General features: G+C 42.5%; 1 protein-coding gene across 1 annotated transcript in view; it reads left to right on the top strand.

Moving 5' to 3' along the window:
- zfhx3 (zinc finger homeobox 3) overlaps positions 1–16981 on the top strand; it is a 208056-nt gene that overhangs the window by 176490 nt on the left and 14585 nt on the right. Inside the window, 3 exon segments of the mRNA XM_034570513.1 lie at positions 3832–3939; positions 14311–14447; positions 14938–15138. Coding sequence (XP_034426404.1) covers positions 3832–3939; positions 14311–14447; positions 14938–15138 — 446 coding nt within the window.

The raw sequence follows: 16981 nt of genomic DNA, 5'->3' as shown, positions 1-16981 counted from the left end.
GTTAAAATGATAACAACGGCCTCAATAATCATAATGATAGTAATGAGAGCACAGACGCACACAAGTTCTCCACACAAGAGCCGGGATCGAGCCTCACTCCCGGGACTCGCTTGCCGGGGAGAGGGTGAAGCTCATCTCAGGCCCCCCTGCATGCGCCGGGTCTCCACGACTTAGGAAAGAGATAGACAACCCAATGAAGTTGACTAAGACTCCGTGTTATTGCTACTATTATTATTATTATTATTATTATGAACTCTAACTACTCTCTGAGGAGCACTGGAGCCGTTCTTTCTCAGGTAGGACTTGTATTTCTCTACTTTAAGAAAGGCAGCTATCATCATGGCGGTATATTCTGCTGAGGCCGAGGACGGAGGAGGAGCCTGACCTAGTGAAAGATATCTAGAGTGACTATTATTACTTGTTGCTGCTCTTCTCTACAGTCTGGGAAGGAATACTGGAAAGTGCAGTGGTTACCATCAATTATTTATTAGGCCGTTTGTGCTTGTCAGTCTGATTAGCATTAGTGTAATCACTGCTCTTCAGGGGAAAGGAAGGCTGCTCTCTCTCATCTGAAGGTAATCTCGCCGTTTTCAGTGTCTCATCTTCACCGGACGCCTCTTGCATAGCATCTGCTTTTGTCATCTCCACATATTTCTTCCCCCCTTTTCCTTTTTTTCTCCTCTTTCCCCCCGTGCGTTTCTGTCTGTTGCTGCTCGGCCCCCTCCCCCCCCCCCCCTGCACCTCATTAATGCGTGTGAGCAGTAGCACTCTCCCAGCTTGTAGAGAGTGACACCTATGGGCCCGATTGAGCCTCTGCACTCCCCGGCAAAACACGAGAGGGGAAGACTACTATGCGACTAGATGCGTGTGTGAGTGAGCGCGTATTTCTATGTGTGTGTGTGTGTGTGTGTGTGTGTGTGTCCTTCTGTAAGATGTTGGAACAGAGAGCCCATGGACTGTCCCCGCTGACTGACTGGCAGAGCAGAGCTGATATTTATACGCTCAGAACAGATGAGTGTAATCTCTGTGTCGGCAATGGGCTTATTCAGCTCGCATGATTAGATTAATGGAACTGTTTCATATCATTGTATTAGGATGGTTAATGAAGACAATTAATTAGAAGACAACCTTCAGGCTATTGTCCTTTACATCTCTGAAATTTGGGTTAGAAATGGCCTGCTGCCATAGCTTTGAGTGTTTCTCCTCATCTATTTTCAGAGTTAATCTATGGCTACAGTTTTAGTGTCTCTTCCATTTGCATCCTACTCTTAGGCCACTCATGACCTTTCATTAATTATGGTCAGCCCGGCTTTAATCATTCTGTAATACCGTTAGAGATGAGACGAGAAATAGGCAAAAGCCATTTGCCACTTTGAGATGTAACACTGCTCCTGGAATTAAATGTCTTCATTCCTGCATAAATTATGGATGGGCTGTGTGTTGTGTGTGCTAAAAGTGTCATATACGTTGATTAAACATCTAAATAAAAAATGTATTGGAAATGCAGGGAAGAAAAACATCCCAGTGCCTGTGTGAGCTTTGTACAGTACGTGTTCAGGAAAAGGAGGGCTGGGTACAGGGAAGCTGAATGGCATTAGAATTTTGGCTGCCTATCACTGTGATGTTTAAGCACAACGTGTGTATTAATGTGTAGGTGGGGAATTAGTCTCACTGCTGGTGTCACGCAGCGAAGAAATGACACCATGCCCCACTTTTAAAGGTGAAAAAATTTACCTGGGGATTATTTTGTAATCTGAGCACCTGCGCAGCTGTACAGTATCCTAATTCCTGCGCAGTTGTGGAGATTTATGCAGGCGGGAGTTGGATGGGATTTTGGGACTCGGCAGCAGATTTTCTGGTTTTCTGGAAATGTTTAAGATCTGCGCCTCACCAGCACGGGACGGGCTGCACTGGATGGAATTCGTGGGTTGCCTTGGAAACATAATAGAAACATGGATAAAAATAAAAGAACAAAATGCATTCCCTTATGTGGGATACTGGGGACACTTAAATTCACTGGGAGACAGTCAAGCCTTTTAAATATCTTTATTTAAAAAAGGATCTTGTACTGTTATAACTGTGATGTGTAACAGCACAGTTCGTGCACACATCTCTCTGCTCAGCTGTTTCCTTACACGATGGCGTTCCACAATGACTCCATATGTTGAAGCGTGCAGTTGTGTGTAGAATAATGGATTTTTTTCTTTTTTTAGTAATACGCACCACTTATAATTTTGTAGCTCCATTAACAAAGGAGACAAATGTACTTTAAATATCATGAAATAATTTCAAGCTATTGAGAAACAGTAGGTTTTCTTTCACACATGCTACAGAGAATGAAATGTCAGAAAACAATAGAATTTGATTCACATTTCATTTAGGAACATGACTTATTCTCCATAAGTCATTTCTCTCAGCAGAAAACGAGAATCTATGAGTAAGAAAAGACGTCGGGAAAAGGGTCTGTGAGAATAGCCATGAAAGAGTTGGATGAAAGTGCATCTGTGATAATAACACACGCCAATGACAACTCCGTATATACAATGTATGTGATATTTCACAACTGGTGGGATAAACAGCGAGTGTTGGGGATAATGTAACATCATAAAAGTGGTTTTGGCTGTGGGTAATCATGTGGTGAGCTCAGATTGGATGTGTGATGACTGCAGGGCTGAATACTTGAACAGGATATTTCAGTAGCTGTTGTAGCATTGTCAATATATCAATAGCTCATAGACTAGAGACCTGAGCATGAAAGCATTTTCAAAAGAGCATTTAAGTACATTTGCTGAGAATTAGCTGACTTGTGTAATAGCTGATAGGGCCTATTGACTGCGGCCTAGTTTACGGTTGTCAAATCAATGCTATTGCATGCAAGTCCCACTACTTTTAAACAAACTTAACAGGCAGAGGGGATGTTCAGGGGGCACTGTAGGGAAATAAAGAAGATTGATGCCCTTTTTATTATCTGTTTTTGCTATCTTTTCCTCTGTGTGTTACTTACAAATGGCATTATCGGATATCCATTGTTTGGACTTCAATGCGCCTAAATGGCCTGATATATTGAGCTGAGGCTTTTAAGGTGGTTACAGGGGATTTCTGCCTTTGACTTGGCATAAAAAGTCAAATGAATTGTGGCTTTGAAGTTTTAAATATTTATGGTTTTTTTCTTGGCAATAGTAGCGCTGATGAGGTGGAATGGGTCATGTGTTGTTGGTAAGTAACCTAGCAGATTGCAGCAGGGGACGTTAATGTATGTGTGTGTGTGTGTGTGTTTTGTGTGCATGTGTGTGTGAGAAAGAGAATAGGGTCTGGTCTGGTATAAGGTCTTTCTCTTGAAGGATACTGCCCGGACAATTATTTTACCATCTGCCCACTTCAGACCACATGTGCTTTTCTTTCTGCAGTTTTATGTCCACATTAAACTGAAAAGGCCATATATGTGTCATGGTCTGGAATACATGGAGAAAAGGGATAAATTAGTTCCCAGTATAATAATAATAACAACAATAATACTTATAATAATACTACTACTAATAATAGCAACAATAATTACAATTATAATACAATTTTCCTTTTTCTTCCCCTGCACTTCCACTCAGATTTAGTAATTCCTGTCAAAATGAATTTCACAGCGATGATCAGACACAGGCGCAGGACAGAGAGCAGAAAGCAGATTCTGCCCTCTTTGTCTGCTAGCCTTGCAACTGTGTGTCAGCAAATGTAATTGTTGCAAGCTCCTATAGAAAAAAACGCTGCCGTCCCTTTAAGTGCTTCCACCAATTCTGATGGCGTGGTGATTTACATATCCCGTCCTCCCTCCCCCTTCAGGAGAGCTGAGCGAGGATGTGGAGGCTGCTAGTGAGACCACCACAGACCAGGAGGACCAAACCAAAGACAGAGAAAGTGGGGGGGAGAAGGAGCTCACCAAAGGGACAGGTAAGGCCAATATTTCCACCACACATATTTAGGGACTAATATTCACAGGACACATGTGACCCTGCTCCTGAATGGTTCTGAGCCTTGCATCTAATTACATTTTTAACAAAAATATTGGCAGCCTTGTTTTTTAAAAGCATTTAACTCTCCGTCCCCAAAACCCCCTAAACCCTGCTCTAACTGTCAGAGGCTGCTCTTTCACCGCTGCAGGTTTTCCAGGCATTAAATCCCATCAGATACACTCAGGATAAATTGTCAATTTAGGTAATATGTCCAGGTGACATGTGACCCGTGTTTTGTCTCCGCTCAGGAAGTGATGTGAAGAGAAAGGCCTGCATGCGTAACTCCAGCTGGGGCCATGCGTGTGTGCACATGTGATATCACTGGCTTCTTTCTCAGTTTTGCTGCACACACAGACAACCAGTGTTTTTAATGTTCTCTCAGGATGGTTGTATATGTGGCCCTCTTTATTGACAGGTGTATGTGGTGACTCCTGAGCAGGGGGTTGGGCTTGTAGGCTGAGGGGAGGAGCTTCAGGCCTAAACAATCTCTGGACAAGGGCAGGCTGCAGCTCTGTAGAAAACATTTTAGGATGTAGTTTTGGAATTGGAGAATGTTTCAAGTTTGAATGGTTCTGCAATGATACACTGTGAACTTTGATTTCATGCATGTGTGGACTTTCTTTTTACACGTTGTGGGGTCAATCATGACAATTAGTGCACTACATTGTAAAAATGTAACAACTATGTATTGGCTGGAGTTTCTGCAATGAGAGGTGATGGCACTGCTAATAGCTGATGTACAAGAACCATTTCTGCTTCTCATAGCAGTTGTCATTTTCCTTTTGGTTATACAGTTGCTGGTATTTTCAAACAAATATTTTTTTTTTGTTTGTTAATTTAATTACACTGATGCTTGTGTGTTAAAAGGAGTTTTGCCATCAATTGTCAGATGTGTAATAGAGAGGAAGTTGACCCTGCTGTCCAACTTCTCCACAGAAATGTAACATGGTCTCAAACACAAGTTCAAGTCGTCTCAAGTTTAAAGCAAGAATCTAAAACATGTTTTTTTTTACCCTATAAACCTTCCACTGCGTGTGACTCACTGCATCTGCATATACAGTGTTTTGGTTTTAGTGACTGTATTCAGATTTCTGACACATCAGTGCAAATTAAATATAGTTTAATTCCTCTTTTTATGCTCAATTTACTCTGTATGCCTGTGTTGTGGGAAAAAAAACCCCAGTGCTGGCAGTTGAGACTTCTCTTATTCAATCGAAAGGATTTCTGATAATAATGACACTGAACAGTTACAGGCCCGGATAGATGCTTCTCACTTGTCTAACTTCTTGTGTTACTGCAGGATGTTTTGATTTACACTAGTCAGGTTAAAAGCTGGAAAACAATTCAGACCTTTTGCATACCTAAGTTTTTTATAAAGTGCAGGGAAAAAAACTTCATCATAGTGTTTGAAGCCCAGCCTTTGTAAAATGTCTTTGATATTCGAACTTCTATTTTAAATGAGGCTGAGTTGTTTGTGCTCTTTGAAAGGGCGACACTCTTCTTTGATGGAAGAAATAATGATATGCATGCCTGACTGAATATGGCTAAAAGTATGTTTTAGCACATCAAAATAAAGCACTTTAAAAAGCATTAAAATGAGCTGGCCGATTAATAATTCACTCATACCTGTGGTGCACAGGAAGACGACTCCTCGCATTAGGATTCCTCCTTTTTGAAAGGCATGCAATTTGATACAAGCATATTCAGTTCCTTTCCTCCCCTCTGTCAGTCGCTAATCACCAAATAAGTGTGTTTCTGTGTTTTCACAAAGGAAATATGTGCTTGCATATGAAAAATTTACAGCTTCCCAGCAGCTTATTAGAAACGCTTAGTTAAAAATAGCATGTGCATTAGGGAACCAGGTCTGAGGTTCTGTTTGATGTCAGTGAAAAAGGTGGGTGGGGAGGTTGGGGTGGTGGGTTCAAGGCTGTGTTGTCAGCGAAAGGTAGACAGCTGTAGTTTAATGGAAGGGTCGCTTTTTGTGCCTCAAACTTTTTTGCGATTGATGAATACAATGCCCATTCAAAGCGAGCGAAGAAAACCTGTCTTGTAGAGAATAAGCGAGGGAGACCTCACAATGCATTTGGTAAACAGAGGAGCACTTGTTCGGGCCTGTGATTGTCTGAAGATGTTTGTACAGTAGACACGCAGATGGCAGAATATGGTGCACGGGCGTCTTGGCCAACCTGTTATTTATCTGAAAGGTGCTCAGTCTCCCACTGTCTGAGGATGAGCTGTTTCTAAGGTCCATCATTAGAACTACTGAAGTATTTCTTCTCATCGCTGTCATGTAGCTGTTGGAACAGAGCACAACATTGTTCCTTTACAAATGACAGTCACTGTCAGACAGACGGCATTAGCGAACACAGAATAAAGGCTTCCTCCTTTTTAAAGCCACTGTCAATCTTATTTTCTCTTTCTTGTTCCACAGCTCCTCAGTATTCATTAAAATCATTTAGAGGTACACCAGAAGCCTTTGTAAAATGCATATGTATTTGGCTTGTCATCTCTTGAAAGATGCATTCATTATTCAGTTGTTTTTTTATTTATGTCAAAGATAAGACGTATATATAGACAATATATATACATGTGCACACATTCAGACATATGTAAGTGTCACATGCTTCCAACCCTCCAGCCAATGTGTGGTTATGAAGTATATTATTATTAGGATATGTATGCAGATAGAAGAAAGTATAAGTTACAGTAAAAGTAATTACGAGTGGAATACTAAGATCATAACGTATGTGGACAGTGATGTTCATGTTGGCGGTAGCTCCAAATTAATCATGCAGCGTGATTAGTAATTCAAAGGGTCATTTTTAATGCTAAGGTATAAAATATGCATAAACGGAAAGCCACGAGCTGCTTTTCCTCTTCCCTCACACCTTCCTCACCTAGCTGAGACAGCACCGGCGAAAAAAGGGGGATGAGCTCCTGCACAGGAACGGGATCCTTCCCTCCATTAAAGCGGGTGGTGTATTTATGCAGCAGTTGAATGTATGGGGATACAGCGGGGAGAAAGGCAGGAGGGTGGTGAAGTATAGGGGAAGATAGGAAGGTGAGGAGGGGGTTGTTAATACACCTGCAGACCTGGACACAATGTGATTTGACATATTTAACATAAATATATGAGAGAGCTTGTATTGAAAGTTGGGGGCTCTTTGTGAGGAGGTGGGGGGGGGGGGAGAGAGAGAGAGAAATGGTGTCTCCATTCTGGTGCTGGGAGGATGGTCGTTCCTCTGAAATTGAGCTTGATAAATAATTATTTTCATACCCTTCTCCTGACATTCAATTTGGGGGGGGATGGAGTAAGGGAGGTGAAAAATTATATTTCAGGCCGGATCATCCACCTTTTTAAGACCATTAAAGTCCATGAAGCTCAGACAGACTCGGAATTAGACAAAAACAAAGAGGGTAACACATAGAGGTTTACAGTATTTCATTAATACCCTGTAACCAATCGTTTTTTTCGATTGTTTTAAATATGTTTTTAAAATGTTACTAAAACACATTAATTTGCCATATGTAGAGTTCTTTAAGTAATCCAGAATAACAGAAAAATATATATATCTGTCTCCTTTGAGTATAATTATGTCACATCAGTTTTTTTATATGTGCCATTACTGAGCAGTCATGTCAAAGTCTTAAGTGCATACAACACAACATGCTTTCAGCTTGTATGCATGCAGTAAATCCATTTTTATTATCCCTTGCCATGCAGGACTTCTGTCTGCGCTGGCTCGGGTTTAAATGTTAGTGTTGTTAAGGTACAACTGTGTGGGAGTATTTTTGAAGCCCCAATTAAAAGTGATGTGCAGGTTCCAATTCAGCATTTGATTAGCGGCTGCACACCGTGGCTATGTGCAAATAGTGCATATTTTCCTCAGTCATTATGCCCAAAAACATTGCTTTTTTTTACTTCTCACATATCAGGCCTGATAAATACGATCTAAATTTAGATTTACGCATAATTAATCGCTTCTGTATTTTAGACTGAACATCCACCGCGTAAGTGTTGTTTTGACGTCTGTGGTGAGGTAATAAGCATTGGATGTTTGAGTCGCAAGAGCAACTGTGTATTATTTGTAATGAGACGTTAAAGCCAGACATGTCCTCACAGATGCAGTGTGAAGTCACTTGAACAGAACCAGAATCAGCACCTGTCTCTGCAGGACGCTCCAAACCTGTGCTGAGTCTCTCCTGCAGTAGATTTTCACACAGAGCAGCTGGAAAAAAAAAAATTCAAACGATTTTCAGTTCAACGTTGACACCCGATGTGTGAAGCTGTTAAAGTGGAGACTGAGCTGCTGGCTGAGCTCCACTCCACCACGAGTGTGTCTCTGTGTGTTTTTGGCGCCACATCCTGCTGTTTATTTGCCTAAATGTGCTTTAACATGCACACGCACACTTGCAGGTGTTGCTGTATGTGCAGGAGAAGCAGCTGTTGTGTTGTTCACTGTAGCCGCTTCATTTAGTCTGTGTAATGAACATGATGATTAGCATCCCCTAGACGCAGCACCGTGGCATTGCAGTCTGCTCACTTTTTTATTGTGCTCTGTATTGTGCTGTTGGTCCTCCGCTGTTGCTCACTCAGGAACAGACACACCACACGTTATAAATCGTGCCCCGTATAACAGTGCAGATATGTAGATTTAATATAAGCTGTGGCGGAATTTGAAATTGCATGCTCATGGTTAGTTACAATCAAATTATTCAACTTTATGTTATTGTTACTCCAAGCTGGGAGACATTCAGTGCAGCGGTGATTTGTTATTGCTTTTAAAACCCTAAGTAGAATAAGAAATCAGGAGACAGCGGTGAAAATGTTTACATATTCATATCACGTCCTTCGAGTGCTTGTCATCCCTCAAATTATAATTCCTTTTGTCTTTGAAGATAATAGGCCATAAATTGTCCTTGTTTGTGAGCCAACTCCCTGAAAGCTCAGTGTTTATGGGTTTTACCACAGGGTGTCTAATGGCCAAGCACCAGTGCTGTGTGTCTGAGCGTCCTGTAAAGGTGAACATCACGTCGCCCTATTGTTCACTGGCCTGGAAATTATTAATGCTGCTGCTAATTAATAACCCCTCTACATTTCTTCATCTTGGATTTGCCTTTCTTTCGATCACGTCGTTAGACCAGGACATTATTTCATTTATAGTTTAGTCCCTTTAATGCAGAACCCGACGTCCAACTAATAACACCAGAAATCTATTTCTTTCTTTTGTCCTTCAATTTTTTTCAATAACACCTCCATCTTTTTTTGTAACGATGCCTCCCCCCCGACAGGCACATTTGAAACAGACATAAAACATATTTACTTGTAAATAATAAGTTGTGATTTCAAATGCAGCCTCATTAGTTTTCTTATAGTTTCCATTTCAAAGCAGAATAATTATCTGAGAACCTACAAGATGAAATGGGACACTGCCCCTTATTGCTCTGGGCTCTGACACAGGCTGTAGATTAAAAAAAAACCTGGGTAGGAATAGGAAAAAGAAAAGACAATATCCAGGCATTGTTAGCATAGCATTAAAAGGGAATGACTTGTAGCACTGGGGGAGTTGAATCATCTCCATATTAATGGCCAACATGCCGAGGGAATTGAGGTGAGGATTTTCTCGAAGTGGAGGGGTGTCTAGAGCCGTCAGCAGTGTGAAGGTGAAAGGTTCCAGGGAGCCGGGGAACAGAGGACGCCCTTTGCAGAAAGTGCACCACTGAGGATCCTTGTGTTTCACATGTGCGGAGGGACTGTGGGTGTGAGTTAGAGTTTAAAGCGATTGGCAGACTGCGGCTGTTCTGGGCAAAGTGACCGTAAAGCTATGCGGCCTCGTCGGTTTTGGACGAGCTGGATGATAGCTTATGTTTTTACTACCGGAGGCCTGAAGCTGCCACGGCAAGACAGGAACTGTGGTAATGAGGGGGCAGAGGCTCCGGAGATGATGAGGACCCCATGTCAGTAAGTAGGACAGGAATTCCCCTCCAAAACACCAGGATTTCTCTTCCTCCACTTCCTTACATATTGTTTACTGTAACTCACAATTTTAGGATATGGATAACCTCTTCAGAGGACAAAGCACAATAATGGTCGCTGTGATTGCTCTCCTGGTTGATTTCAATGGCGGCTGACCTGTTGTGGTTAATTCAGTCTGTGCCGTGTCAGTCGCTCTGTCCAGCAGCCATCTTTTTTCTCCTCTTGAAACTAACGACGAGGCCGCGATTGCTCCAAAGACCATCGCACTGTGCTGACAGCCCCTCTGCTGCTTGAATAATACAGTGTATCTATGGGAGGTGAGACAAGGTGCCAAAGTCCAATTCACTTACGGGACTCGACAGCTCAAAAGCCTCTGGTTTACGGAAAAGGGACATGAATTAATAATCACCTAATTGACTCTTAGTTTTTTTTTTTTTTTTGGCACCACTCCTGCTCTTCCTTTTGTGCTTTCAAACAAAATCCCACCCCGTGTATCTGTCAGAAGAGGTTTGGTGTTGATGGGGGGGGGGGGGGGGGGGGGGGCTCTGTCTAATGACCGGGCAGAGGAGGTCAGGGTAACAGACTCCTGACAGATATTAAGGTCACTGATTGAGGATAGTTGTCTCTGTGTGGGTTTAATCAGAGGAGCCTTGTTAATCTCACCAACCACTGAGGCTTAAATAAATAATAAATACTCCAAATAAGTTCCTAAACTTACCACTCGCCAAATTGGACCCTGTGAAAATGACTTAGAAATAACTTCCAAAGCAACATGGACAGAGTGACTGTCGTATCACATATGTAAAACTGCAGTTATTGTTCTCTCAATTGACCTGTTCTGTTCTTTCTTGATGGTAAATTGTTCCTCTCGTACCCCTTCTCCACCAGGACTCTGTATTTTGGTCAGTGGTTGTGAACAAATCTTGGACACACGTCTCTCACGTATGAGCATCTATGCTCTGACACCGGTGTCCAATCTGCTGTGTTAGACTGTTTGTAACCGCTCTCACTCACACACACACACACACACACACACACACACACACACACACAAAAGTTATCCTCTATTTCATTCCCAGCTTCCCCAATGTTTCGGTCAGTTTTTTCATCACCGTCGACAAAGTAGAACAGGATACAGTAGTTGGATGTTAGTCACAGTGCCGGTGACGGTGTCAGGGTGTAGGATTCTCAAGAGACCGCGATTGATCAGATTTATGAAGTCCTAATTGGCCGTGACGAGCGACAGCGTCTGGGTAGGCCTCCCCGGCCCTCCATCTGTCCCCCTCTCTCTCTCACTTTCTCACTTTCTCTCTCCCTCTCACACACACACACACACACATAAACATAAAAACATCCTGAGTGAGAAAGCTGGGTTGGGCCCTTTTACAGCAGCTCTCCAGTGCCTTAGCATAAACAGCCACTTGTTTCCCCTCTCTGGTGCTAATTGAGTAATTGTGGAAGTGGAATATACTTATAATCAATTATGTTTATCCTCTTAATCATGAGGCTGAGAGGATACTTGTGTCTACTTAGTCCACGCTCACTCTATGTACTGTATGCATGCACTTTATGGCTGCGGCGCGAGCCCTGTGTTACCTGCTCTTGTGTGAACATTACAGCAGGTGAAAGAATTCATTGAAGTCATTCTAAATAAGTTGTATTCTTAGGGCAAAAAGTGCTCACTAGATGAACACTAGATGAAACGAACAGTTTTAACAGATGTTGTTGGATTTAGGCAGCTGTTTGAATGTTTTGCTCATTAGTTAGAAAAGTTATTTTCCCTCCCCTATCTTGTAGCTGTGAAAAATATGATATAAAGTCAAATAACTGCCTCTTGCATTATTTATTAACTAGTAACTATGCTTCATATCCATTAGAAATGTGCCTGTTGGTGTAAGGCATTGTTAAAAAATAAATAACCTGATGGAGGTAATCTGTTTTATTCACAAGCATCATTCTCGGATGTCACAGCATGCACAGTTTAAAATGAATGGCGTGTAAGGAGCGGGGTCGGGTCGGGAGAACCACTCGTCCAAAACACTTCTCAGCCAACACTGCACTTCCTGGGGTCCTCGGAAAAACACATGCAAGGCTTGAAGTCGATCATAGAGCTGTTGTGGAGAAAATCGAAGGACAGAAAGAAAGACAGAGTTTTCTGGATTCATTAGTGGAATGAGCTGCTGAAGGAGAGAAGAAAGGTCCTATGTGTAGAGATGGTGTTTAGTAACGGACTGTGAATCATCAAAAATAGAGAGAAGAAGCATTAATAAAATAAAGGTACTATCCTCATCAAATGGAGTTAGGACCTGAAATACCAAGTGACCAGTCAGACTATTGACATGTGAAGGTGACCACAGACGACCGTCCCTGTTTTCCTCGAGCTCCGGTGAAGTAGGAGTGGACTGAAGTGGAGTTGACGAGGAGGAATTGTTGAGGACAGTGCCATGACTGAGAGGTTAATGTCAGGGAATGGGAGGTTCCTTTTGTTTAACATTCCCTTTGTTTATTGGCGGATGTGTTTAATAGGATTGACTGTGACTGGACCCTAATAGGGCCTCCCCGGCTGATCCCAGTGTCTCTGGGAGATCTCGCAGGCTGCTCTGTCCAAAGCCAGGTCCCCCACTGGGTAATCAGCTCAACTGCCCTCGACCTGATTGGAGCTGACGTTTTAATGTCTGGAGCAGGAGCGTGGTCAGCCCCGCTTAACCTGACCCCCCACCAAAACCACCCCTCCCGTACCAATGCCCTCTGTTCTCAATTTGCCCTTCTAGGACTGTACAAATCAGGCCAAATTTAACTCTTTAAGGGCTTGTTAAGGGGATTGGCAAGACACCTCCTTAAGTTTCACTCTGAATTCTTTCCACTGGTGACAAAGAGTATTACCCCCCCCCCCCCCCCCCCCCCCCCCCCACCCCCCCCCCCCCCCCCCCCCCCCCCCCCCCCCCCCCCCCCGCGCTGGCTCCACGTGGATTTAGCTCCTCAGTGGACCTGTGCTCCACTCACTGCTCAGTGACACCTCACTATGGTGTCACCTCTCCTTTTTTTTTTTGGCTTGCTGGATAACTTGTGTGAGGCCTCTCTCTGCAGATATGGAAAGAAAAAGATGCTATTTCGTTCATATTAATGTTGTTTGCTTTGAAAGGATTAGCTGTGTGATCAAGCTTGCAGTAACTATATAGATTGGAGATCTTCTCAAACACCGGAAGCCACTCGACAGTGACTAGCCTTTTTTTATTTTTATTTCCACAGACAGAGCACCAAAGCATGGCTGTGTCCTGTAAATATGCCGAGTATGACTAATCATCAGTCTGATGCCATCTTTGAGCCCAGTGGCATGTTTTATGTCTCGAAAATCTCTGTGTTAAATGAAAGCTTGTTGTCGTATGCAACCCAGCTCTGAGGAAATATCCAGATTTGCTCAGGGGTTGCAAAGAGCTTTTATAATCTCGCTGTCCTATTTTCCTTTGTCACAGTCCACTTGCGCAGAACTACAACACACAGGGGAAGGCTTAGCTGGTAACAGAAATGCGGGTCAAACTGAGAATTTCACTGGCGTTCACCTGCTTATGGAAACAAAGATGAGGATTTTTCCAAGCTGGGTTCAATTGAGCCTCCAAGTTAAAATTGCCCGATCACTCTTATTAAATACAAATTCTGGTGAGGCAGACGTGTGACTCAGATATCAAAAAAATCTTTTTTCTGCAGCTCTTACTGTTGATTTTTTTTTTCTGTGACAAGGACAAAATGTGGTTAAATGCAGAAGAAGTACGAGGATTGAAGTGTTTGCTTTGTTGTTAAATATGCTCCTCAATATGCTATTATTACAATGTCAGCATCATTTTAATCGCACTATATTAAATGAATATAAGACAATTGCCACTGTGCATGTATGTGAAGCAAACTCTTATAAAGATAAGTCGTACCTGAAGAAAAGTAATCACAGTAACAATTTGTGTTCCTCTTTAACCTCCTCGCTGTATGATGAGGTCGCAAGATGTTTGTGTACCTTGTCTCATGTGGACTGAAAATATGTGGTGGTGTGAAACCTAAAGCTGCACCCTGTGGCCAACTAATATTTTTATTATCTGTTTATGGTGTTGTATGAGCAGCCCATCAGAGCATGTTGTCCGTGCAGCAGCATGGGAGACATGAGTTAGCTAACAACACTTTCGCTGCCCTATTCCCATTAAATGCTGTTATATAAAAGACATTCCAAAGCCCTTTATCCAGTGTTATTGACTGACCTCCTCCCAGGCTGCCGAGTCCTCACCTTGTCTTGACATGTCTCCTCTTCCTCTCTTTATTCTTCTATGTTCATGTGCCGATGTTCAGCATTGTCCAGCCACTTGGAACGGCACCAGCCGGATTCCCCGGCCCCCTCCAAAAGGCCCTCTTCACGGTCGGAGACGTCAGAGAGCCCACTCTCCTCGAAGCGTCCCAGGACGGCTGAGAAGAGCGCTGCGGAGCAGGTGAGATAAAAACCAGAGGATTTAGTTCAAAGACGTTCATGAAACTCATCAAACTCTTTGAATTTCTTAAGGTTATCTCATCCTCAATTACCAAGGCCTCATTATGAACAGAAAACTTACACATCAATTAAAAGTAAAAATGTGCTTTAATAACATTCACTTATTTAGTTACTTAACCATCTCGCTGAACCTTATTTTTTCAAATATGTTCTAAATTATTTTAGCCTTTCTGCTGCAGTTGCACTGCTAATTGTGTATAAGGTGGAAAATCAATATAATCTTTGACAGATGAGAGCACTTTGAAGTGGGTGCTCAGTATCACACACTTCTGTGATCAGAAGGACCTGCCTGCTTCGGGGGGGGGGGGGGGGCACTCTTTACCCCGGAGCTGCAACTCCTCTTCAAGCAGGCTTCACTGTACCCACCACACCCAGTTCACCCTGTTAACCCTCTGCCCCCTCTCTCTGTTTCCGTCTTCACCTCCACCCAGATGTACCAGTGCCCCTACTGCAAGTTCACCAACACGGACCTGAATCGTCTCAGAATGCACGTGATGACACAGCACTCTGTCCAGCCCATGTTACGCTGCCCACTGTGCCAGGACATGCTCAACAACAAGATCCACCTGCAGTTCCACCTCACACACCTCCACAGTGTGGCGCCTGACTGCGTTGAAAAGCTCGTCGCCACAGTAAGTGCTGAACTGTCTGTACGTGATTGGATGACGGGAGGTTGGGAAAGTAAAGTGTCCAAATTCACTTTTAGATTTCTCAGACTTAGATTTAAATCCTTTTCTTTACCAACCTACATATTTCATTGTATTCGATTGGTATGTTATAGTTTGGCATGGCAATTACAGTTTGTTTATTCTGGTTTTCTTGTCCTGCAGCAGGTAAAATACTTAAGTGATTTAGGTTATACATTATCCAAAGTACGAAATAAATAAACAAATCAATCAAGTTCATGTCAGAATGCTGAAGTAGAAAAAGCGCTGTCGATAACATCATGTATTGTCTGAATCATGATCCAAACTTCACTCTGTCCCTCTCGTCCGTCATTATCTCCACAGTTATTAATATTTTGTGCTAGAGGCGAGGAAACCAAAGCCAGTGGAAGCTGCTCTGTTGCCTCTATAGTCCCAGCATATTACTACATATACACATTATAGCCATTCATATTGCAGACAGTGGGGTCAGGTCAAGGACCAGTGTAAAGATTCAACAATGCCAAGAAGATGAGTCACTCACTCTTAATCAATCCGTCACCCTGGAGTCGCCCAGCCGTGCGAACACTTATCATTTTTGTCTTCGCTCCTCTAAATTGCCAACATTCAGTCCTTTATCAAACACAAAGAATTCTGTTAATTTTGAAATGGCTGCAGGCAATCCCATTGGTTCACTGGAAATGATTGGGCCCTTCTTTCAAGACGCATATTTTTCTCCTCTTTGTCATTGTCTTAATGTGTCCATCATTAGAGAGACTTTTTTCTAGCTCTCTTCTAATCACAGTCATTTAGGGAGGGGGACTCATAATCGTTTTTTGTATTTTTTTTAAATGATTTTAAGATGAGCAGGTCTCTCGGCTCCCAGTTCATTTATTACTCCACCGACATTCATGCCATGTCTGTGATCACCTGTGTGCCAGTCAAAACAATGTCTTTTATTATGAATGTTAAAAAATAATTGTGACACAGATAAGTCAAGATTTAATGAACAGTTTCCCCACTTTGTAGAGTACATACAACGGAAATAATATTTTCACTGCAAATCAGGTAAAATCAGCTTTTACATAAACAATACCTGTTTAGACAGTGTATACAACAGCACGCACACAATGTTGTGTGAGTGCTCAGGTCGACTCCTACAGGAAATGATATGTAAATGTGTAGTGTTTGCAGCTTCAATCGTGTGATCGTTGACTGTCAAGTCCTGAAGTTAGATTTACATCCGCTGCACTGCACGGGTACGTCCGTGTCTACCATGAGAGAATACTTTCCTTGCCTTCTTTAATGCTCATCAAGGGGAAATAAAATTTTATTTGCCCTCTTTTCTTGTAAATCACTGAGCAAATCTTTGTTCTGTTCTATCCCGCGAAGCTAAATAGCTTGCTGGACAATCACCGAATAAAACATCGCTCTGTCTGCTGCCTAGCCATCTTCATCCCCCATCTAGAAAGTAAATGGCAAGCACATTAGTATGGTAGACGGCAATATTTATTTCTTTTATAGGAGGTAGTAATGTACTGAGCCACTATAAGAGTACTGTGATAGAACAGAGGTAATATAACACACATTAAAGCCAGCACCATTTTTATAACTGGTGAATGCAGATGGAAAGGTACTTTATCCTTTTCACATGTCTGAGGAGAGCAGCCTAATTAATTCTGAAAAGGTGACTTTTATTTCTTGTCAAGCATGCATACTGATGCCTTCACTCTTCCACCCTCCATCCACCATTGTCTCTGCATCCCCTCCTCCCTGCCCCATGTCTCTCATGTCTTGCTGCACATATATAGTACATATATATACATACATA

Source organism: Hippoglossus hippoglossus, chromosome 3, assembly GCF_009819705.1.
Source record: "Hippoglossus hippoglossus isolate fHipHip1 chromosome 3, fHipHip1.pri, whole genome shotgun sequence".
Classification (NCBI taxonomy): domain Eukaryota; kingdom Metazoa; phylum Chordata; class Actinopteri; order Pleuronectiformes; family Pleuronectidae; genus Hippoglossus; species Hippoglossus hippoglossus.
This window is presented reverse-complemented; position numbering and strand designations above follow the sequence as displayed.